General features: G+C 36.0%; 1 protein-coding gene across 1 annotated transcript; it reads right to left on the bottom strand.

Moving 5' to 3' along the window:
* Positions 1–5,209: 5,209 nt before the first annotated feature.
* Positions 5,210–6,631, bottom strand: LOC132165226 (uncharacterized). Its single transcript, XM_059575711.1, has one exon. The coding sequence runs from the start codon at positions 6,629–6,631 to the stop codon at positions 5,210–5,212; it is 1,422 nt and encodes a 473-aa protein (XP_059431694.1).
* Between the last annotated feature and the right edge of the window lie 2,442 nt (positions 6,632–9,073).

Genomic DNA, 9,073 nt, shown 5'->3' with positions numbered 1-9,073 from the left:
TGGCTTCTATTGTCAATATATAAGAGCATCCATAAGGTTTATGCATTTTAAAATTTTATGTGTAATGGTTAGGCGTGATGCTTGTGTAATGGTTTAGGGTTTAGGTTTCAAATTTTATGTGTCATGGTTTTTCAACTACACTATCATATTCGATAGTGGAGCGGAAAAAAAAAATTGATTGTGAAAAAAACTTCACCATTTAGCTATTTTATATGTAACTATAAAAAATGGGTATGTGTAATATTGTATGTGTTTAGATTGGTGATTAATATTTTGTCATTATAAAGTAATATTGTATGTGTTTAGATTGGTGATTAATATTTGTTTACTATTTTATAGATCAACCGAGATTGTGGTTACTTTGAATGGGTTGATCCTTAGCTGTGTGCGAAATGTAAAAGGGTTGGAACTTGGTTCTGGCGAAAGCACCAAAAATTGTTGTTAGAAGCAAAGCGGTGTGAAGACATGGTTCAAGTTGAAGTCAGTAAGGTGAAGGTAGAAATGGAGAGAGAAAATCTGTGTTTGAAGGTAGAAATGGATAAAGAAATTGCCCGGTATCATAAGGAAGTAGAGATTGGGGAGATCAAACTCCATGCAGTTAAGAAGAATTACCAAACAATTCTTGCGTGTTCCTGGGTAATTTGTTTAAGTGTCATTTTCGTTTTGTTGTTTGGATACACTTCAAGTGGTCCGTATGAATGCAAGCTTGGCCGTTTGAAGTTGAACTGAGGTCTATGTAATTTTGAGATGACATTGTGTTTTTTTTATGTTTGTGTTATTTTGGGAGCACAATGTGGTATTTTGTAACATAACTAATTGTGGTAGCACAATGCCGTACGTTTTAGAGCCGTGTAATTCTAGAAGCTTATCTGAAATGTAATGTAGTTTTTAATGAATTTATTAGTTGCTATGACTGTACAAACATGAATTGCGTGTATGCCATGCATTTGACCATAAAGTCACGTTGGTATTTTGAGTTTGATTTTTTACCTTTTAAAATAACATTTATCATTACAAGTGGTGCACCTTATTAAAAAAATTCTCCTCGGCCTTATAATGCACATGCTTGACAATTCCACTACCGACTTGCAAATTATCGAAAAGGAAAACCCTTAATTCCACAACCGAGTTGAGAATTATGAAAATCGATACCCATTATGAAAGACATGAGATACAAATCAACTTCACCACATCTTAGATTTGTTACATTGGTACAAAAACAGCAACCAAAAAAAGCCTTCGATAATTTATCTTAGTTTATCAGTGCACAATTTGGTAACCAAGCAGTAATTTTGTAGTCTTTTAAGATATTCTGGTCCATGGGCCAACATAATCACACAAGCACACACACGGATCTTGCAGGCATATATTATGAAAATTCAATAATACAATCATTTAAAACCACCAAATGCAAAGCCAAGATTGTTATGACTTAGTGTGAGATAGATCATCAACCAACCAAACCATACCGAACCAACCCCAACCCCAACCTTGTGCATAACCTTACAAATAATCATTTCAAATATGCAAATCTAAAGCTAAAATGACTTAAAATGAGTCCCAATAACACTATAAATCATGCAAACGGAAAAGGAAAACATCGTCAACATTACAAATATAATCTTCAACAAATAATTAAGCCTACAATACATTCAGAATTTCCATAAAAAAATGTCCACATTTCCAACCTACTTCCAACCAAGTCAAAATTATGTACTTCCACATCGTAAACATAAAATAATCTACAACAAGTAATTACATGCATACAACACATTCACAATTTCCATAAGAAAAATGTCCACATTTCTTCTTCAATCTACTTCCAACCAAGTCAAAACTATGTACTTTCACATATTAAACAAAAAAAATCTGCAGTAAGTAACCAAGCAACACATTCACAATTTCCATTAAAGAAATGTTCACATTTCTTCTCTCATCTACTTCCAACCAAGTCAAAACTACGTACTTTCACATCTTAAACTAAAATCAATCTCCAACAAGTAACTATAAGCCTGCAATACATGAACAATTTCCATACAAATATCTCAATATTTCCAACCTACTTCCAACCAAGCAAAAAGCTATCCTCCACATATTAAACAAAAAAAAATCTGCAGCAAGTAACCAAGCAACACATTCACAATTTCCATTAAAGAAATGTCCACATTTCTTCTTTCATCTACTTCCAACCAAGTCAAAACTACGTACTTTCACATCTTAAACCAAAATCAATCTCCAACAAGTAAGTAAGCCTGCAATACATGAATAATTTCCATGCAAATATCTCAATATTTGTATCCTACTTCCAGCCAAGTAAAAAGTATGTACCTCCACATATTAAACAAAAAAAAAAATCTGCAGCAAGTAACCAACCAACACATTCACAATTTCCATACAAAAAATGTCCACATATTTCCGACCTACTTCCAACCAAGTCAAAACTTATCTGCAACTCATTACCAACTTCCTACCACATATTCTGTTATCCATACATATATCCAACAACCAACCACATATATTGTTATCCATACACATTACAAATGAAAATCACATATATTGTTATCCATACACATTACCAAAAAATGAAACATATCAAAACCACAAAAAACACATAAGGCTAATTGTCTATGACTTTACGGCTTCCATTGTGGATTGAGCCGTTTCCTCTTGGCTTCCATAATTTCAATACCCTTTTCTACTGTTGTTGCAATGCGTTTTCCTTTCAACTTTGCGATATTATCAGACTTTGCTACATTACCATCAGCATGAGGAGGTGCTGGGGTAGTAGGTGCAGCTATACCACCTCTGCCTGCACCACTTCTACCTGCAACACTTATGCCTAACCCACCTTTGCCTGCCCCACCTCTGCCTGCCCCACCTCTGCCTGCAACATCAATGCCTACACCACCTCTGTCTCCACCACCTCGAATTGCAAATCCCCTCCCCATTTTAGCCCTTTTAGGTCCACCACCCATAGTTTTCCGTCCAATTCCACCACCTCTAGTTCTAGGCCCTGTACGTGAAGGTTGGGCTCCAGCGGGGACCTCTTCAGTGAGGTCAATATGTACAGGAGCCCGGGTCGGTGTACTACGAAAAATACCTCTAATCCTATCAGATGTACGAGTCCTTGATGCAGGACCTCCTGTGACCATTACAGGAATTTCAATGGCATCTTCTGTACCTTCCACACTGCCCCATGCTGCAGGTAAGGTAATTCCTACCCTAGGTTCAAAAGAGTCGAGATCGGTATTTTGGTCTTCAACAGGTGGAGGTGTTGCTCCTCTTTCAGCTCCAAATCCAGGGGGAGGTGTGTGCTCTCTTTCATCAACAAGTCTGGGGATTACAAATCCACATGGAGCATGTGTAGGCTGACCTTTTCCCTTACCCTTCTGCAAAAACAACAAATGAATATATATATATATATATATAATACAAAATATATAAGTACTAGATGGTAGCAAAGATGTTATACGTCATATTAGGGTTTAGGTGAATAAATGTACAAAGTAAAGACGCTATCATATAGTTAAGTACCTTGAGTATGGTGGATGCTTGTGGACCAGTGGTTGACCCAGATGCTGTATTGTTCTTGTTCAAGTCCTCTTTATTCTAAACAATACCATCAAAAGTAAGAACAAATTATGAACTAATAAAAATATACCCATTATGCGTTGGGTATGAGAAAACCTACTACTAAAACAACATAATTTGTAAGTACCTTTACTGCATTTGATGACTGGCTGGGACCACCACTGCCACTACTTTTCACCGCCTTAGCTTTCTGCTAACATCAAATGTAACAATTGTCAAGTGACTACATTTGCCTACAAACCCTAAAAAAATGGCAGTACAAGCGCATAAAAATGTCTACCTTGCCCACAACACATGCCTTGCTTTTACCAGTTGTTCGAGTATTGGACCCAACACTTTGTGACTGCATAAAAAATTGGAAACAAATATTAGCATGTCATACAAAGTCTAAAACAAGCCAGTTCAAACCAGGTTATATATTAAGGACGATTTAATAGGGTTCAACAACACTTACACTTGCTGTAAGGGGGTATTAAGCTGACTTCCTGAAGATTGATTAAGTGGACAATTCCTCTTATTGTGACCAAAACCAGTACACTTCGCACATCTCATCCTTGCTCTAAATTTCCTAATTCGGTTTGGATTTTTGGGGTCCCTACTCTCATTAGGAGCCCACTTTCTTAACCTCTTTGGTCTCCCGGGGGCTACTCTAATTGTAGGTGGTTCCAAATGATCATGTATGGTCTTTATCCATTGTTCCTCACTAGGCATTGGGTAAATTATTGGTGCATATGCCTTCTTGTACGTCTCGATTGTGTAGCATTCATCAACATAGTCCTCCGGATTCCCACAATCATAGAGTACAGCAGAAAATGCATAGGGACAAGAGATTCTAGTGATTTCTCATTGCTTGCAACCACATCGTCTTCTACGTAGGTCTACCACATACTATTTGTTGCTGGGAGCAGAAACCTCAAACATTCCATCACCAGCATAGGTTGCAATGCAGTCCATTGCGTCCAACCCAATTGCCTCCAACTTTTGCACAATCCTAGGGCACAACCTACCTGTCAACTTCGCAATCCCTTCCCTCTTAGCCTGATATCTCCTCAACAACTTTTTTCTTATCATTTCCAACATTGTCAAAATAGGCTTGTCACGAGCCTTGAGGATGTATGAGTTGAAACACTCACAGATATTGTTCACCAGCAACTCACACCTTGGAGATTCATTAAACCAAGCTTGAGACCACCTACTGGGGTCAATTTTGTTCAAGTAATCGTATGCATCCTTACTAAGTTTCTTCAATTCTTCCATATGAGTTGTAAACTCATGTTCAGTGTATGCGGTTGCTGGAGCCCACAACTGCTCTTTCAATGCCAATCCTTTATGGCCCTCCAAGTCTCTGAAGTTGGCATATAGATATCTAACACAAATTCGATGATCCGCTGTTGGAAGCACAGACTCTAAAACTGGCATGAGACCCTGCACAAGAAATTCATAATGCATGAAAAATGACCAAAATAATAAAATTATTGAACAAATTTGTTTAAGTGCGATTTCAAAATTATGAGCAAAAATTAAATGTAACATAACTTACCTTTTGTCTATCCAAAATAAATATTGGTCTGCAGCCCCGTTCATGCACTCCAAGATTGGACACTAGGGTTTTCAAAAATCATGTCCAAGAGTCTTTGGTCTCAGCTTCAACAACAGCAAATGCGATTGGGTACATATTATTATTCCCATCCCTTCCAACTGCAGCTAACTGATGTCCCTTGAATGGCCCTTTCAAGAAGCATCCATCCACCCCTATGACAGGCCTACAACCATCCAGAAACCCCTTCTTCATTGCAGCAAGAGAAAAATACAGTCTTCCAAACTTTGGAAGCACATTTGGGTTTGGCCCGTCAACCTTCATTATCACACAGCTTCCCCTATTTGTTTGTCTCAATGTCTCACAATAATCCCACAGGTGACCATATTGGTCTTCAAGCTTCCCGTATATTTTTTGACATGCCTTGGCCCTAGCCCTGTACATCATACTTGGACTCACATCTACTTTCCACTTTTCCTTCACTTCATGTTGTATGACATTCAAGGGAATATTCGGCTGAATTCGGAACTTCTCAATCAACTTGTTCGATATCCAAGTTGAGTTCACAATGGAGTTCTTGTATTGCCTACCACACACATGTTTAGGCTGCATAGATCTTATCTGAAATGTTTGTTCATCAGAAACCTGCCTTACATATACTCGGTACTGACACTTGTCATCCCTACACACAACAATAGACTTTCTTCTTTCATTCTTTTTGAACCTAATTTCCCTGCCCCTCAAAAGATTGTACTCTTTAACAGCTTCTCTAAATGTTTGTATGCAGAGATGCAGCTCTGGGTTAACTAGGTCCATTCGTTGAAATTCGGGCCTTTTTGTAGATGTCCCTTCAGCTTCCTCATCACTATTGGCTGGTGACTCCAATATGTCATTTCTAACCATTTCAGAGTTTGTGTCATCATCATCTACTTCTTCAAATTTTTTATTTTTCTTACGCCCACTTTCGGACCTAATAGAAGCATCAGTTCTGCGGGCCTCATCATGGTTCCCATCTTGTTCATCACCTGTTTCTTCCTCCGCACCCTCATTGTCATAACCACCATCACCATCACCAACAGTTCCAACTTCACTAGTTCCTGCTCCGGTTGCTCCAGTTCCAGTATCGCCTACGTCAACATCTACATCAAATAAATCCTCATCATCACTGAGTTTGTCTTTCCACCAAGGGTCATTGTAATCAACTCTGTCCTCCTCTTCATTCTCATCTTCTCCTTCATAATCCTGAACATCACCCTGACCCTCCCCAAAACACACAACATACAAATGCACAATATATTGCCCTTTATGGCAGCCAACCATGAACAATACGTCGGCATCAGAGCTGATTAAATGCAAACCACCCATTAACGTCTTATCAGGTTCTCTGACGTATATTAGATCCCCTGGCTTGTAACCGTAGTCTTTACAAATATCTTCAAGCTCAAAAAAAGACAAGGTGTCAGGATCATACCCTTCACCATGAACAATAACTTCTCCCCCCATGTGATTGCAACCACAACTTCTGTCAAATCTATCGCCATACCTAACCTCGAACACTAGATTCAAAGACATCCTACAAAATTAATGAATAAAATGTATGAGAAGCAACTTTAAATAAGTTTACAAATATAATTATTGCTTAAGAATGAAGTTATGCAAATCTAAGATCAAACCCTAAAAATACATGCAAATATTTTGGAAGCAATACAACCAAGTGATAATTCAAATATTTGTTAGGGCTAGGATTGTGTAGTGTGGTGTCTTGTGTGCACATGACGTATGTTGGAGTGTCCCATGAATAATATGAGTTATAATACTACATTGATTGTTAGAGTAAATGATTTTCAACATTGCATGAAATCTGATTTGATTATGTAGCTGATTACTAATTAAAGCGAAATCTGTCAAAATATAGACATGCATAATAGAATAGTCAAGCTTAGTCAATTACATTAGAAAGAAAAGGAGAAAAAAAAAAAGAGGAAACTTACCTAATTAAATGATTTTATCCAATACCCCTAAATCGCACTTATTGAAACCTCTAGCTCAAAAGACCTAAATGGTATAGATTTTACCTTATTATTTATCACTATTTATTAATGAAATACTAAATATTGTTCAATCCAAAATGTCTATCATTTAATTTTAAAATAATGATTGAGATTTGAATATCTTAAATTTTTGTATCTATTTGTGTAGTTTATACCGAATGCTGCAGAGGATGCAAATTGTTGAGTTATTGCATGGCATGATTTGATTAGGTAGAAATATGAACAAGAAGATTAGAACTAAACATAAGAAAAGATGTGCATCCCTTTTTTAAAATAATAATAATAATAATAATAATAATAATAATGATAGTGCATTAAATGATATCCTCCCAAAAAGTTGGATTTTCTAAACAGGATCAAACAATATAGGAAGGAGGGAGAATTCTTTTACTGGGAAACAGATGAACAGGTGAACAAAATTACCCAACTATTTTCATTGCAAACAATTATCTTACTTACAAACATGCATGGGTGAGATTAAATATATGACAACATTACCCAATTTTAATATTTTTTTTTTTTTAAAAAAAAAAGAAGAAGGTCAAATTAGAAGGAAAAGATTATTTAGATATCGACCTATAGCTTAAGTGAAGTTTGTCTTTAAAATTTGGCCGGGAACAAAAAAGAATAAAGAAAAAGGAAGAAGTACATAGAGAATTCAAGTGGTCAGCATGATACATGTAGGCAACATTAACAAAATGTCTTATTCAATAGACTATAAGCTACAGAAATAAAACCGTCACTAGAAAGCGATTTATGCTAAGTTGATTCTAATCGTCCCCCAATTTGATCAACCAACACACTAAGCTCCAACTAAACATTGTAATCAAACCAAACCATTTTTTTTTTTTTTCAAACATGTTATTATTTCCTTTTAAATGGTTCTTCTAATAGAGGGTCACAAAACTCTTAATTAGCTCAAACTACATAATTTTCAAGTAGTATTTCTAAAGACATACATATACATATATAATGACTACTAGGCCTTGCCATGTCGGCATAGTAAGATAAAAGTATAATATTAATTACTCATATTCTAGAGCATAAGTTAAATATATACCATACCATACTTGAAATTAGGACGAACATAAGAAAAGAAGTTAAGAACTAAGAAGGCCTCTATAATTTTTTAAGCTAGACGTATGTTAATACCACTTGTAGAGAAAGTAATAAAATAAATCAAGCCAATAAATAGTCTCTTAAAGAACATGGGCGGATGCATTCACATGCTCCTGCGTGGGTCACTGCAACTACCACTACAAAAAAAAGGCCATTTTTTGACGTGGCAAACAGTACCATTTTTTTGCCACGTCAGTAAATGTTGACGTGCCGTCAACAAATTTTTTTTGACGTGTTGAATTTGATACGTCAATATTTATTAACGTGTTACATTCAACACGTCAGTATTTCCTGACGTGTCAAATATTGACACGTCAGGAAATTTAAATTCAATTTTTTTTTTTTAATATATCAGGTTTCTGACGTGCTAAAAATGGCATGTCAGAAATTCCTAACGTGCCATTTTTAGCATGTCAGCAATCTATAAAAAATATGTTTATATTATATATATCTCAATTTTTTTTTTTTACAGCTTCCTGACGTGCTAGTTTCAGCACGTCAGGAATTAAAAAAAAAAAAAAAAATTAAAATGAAGAAGATAGCTAGAAGCTAGCGTACAGAGAGAGAAGGAAAAAAAATTGCAAGGTACTATACGTGCACACTACGGTGTGTTGGAACTTGGGAGGGAAAAAAGAAAAGGAAAAAAAAAATTAGAAGAATAGAAGCCTACACGCGAGAGAAAAAAAAAAAAAAGGGAATGAAGAAGAATGAATTAATTAAGAAAGGGAGAGAAGAAAAATAATGAAGACAAAAACAAAAAAAATTATAAAATAAA

The sequence above is a fragment of the Corylus avellana genome, chromosome ca11 (assembly GCF_901000735.1).
Source record: "Corylus avellana chromosome ca11, CavTom2PMs-1.0".
NCBI lineage: Eukaryota > Viridiplantae > Streptophyta > Magnoliopsida > Fagales > Betulaceae > Corylus > Corylus avellana.
This window is presented reverse-complemented; position numbering and strand designations above follow the sequence as displayed.

Bases quoted from the DNA above. Each gene is read 5' to 3' on its own strand.
- LOC132165226 (XM_059575711.1), bottom strand. From the start codon at position 6,631: ATGGGGGGAGAAGTTATTGTTCATGGTGAAGGGTATGATCCTGACACC.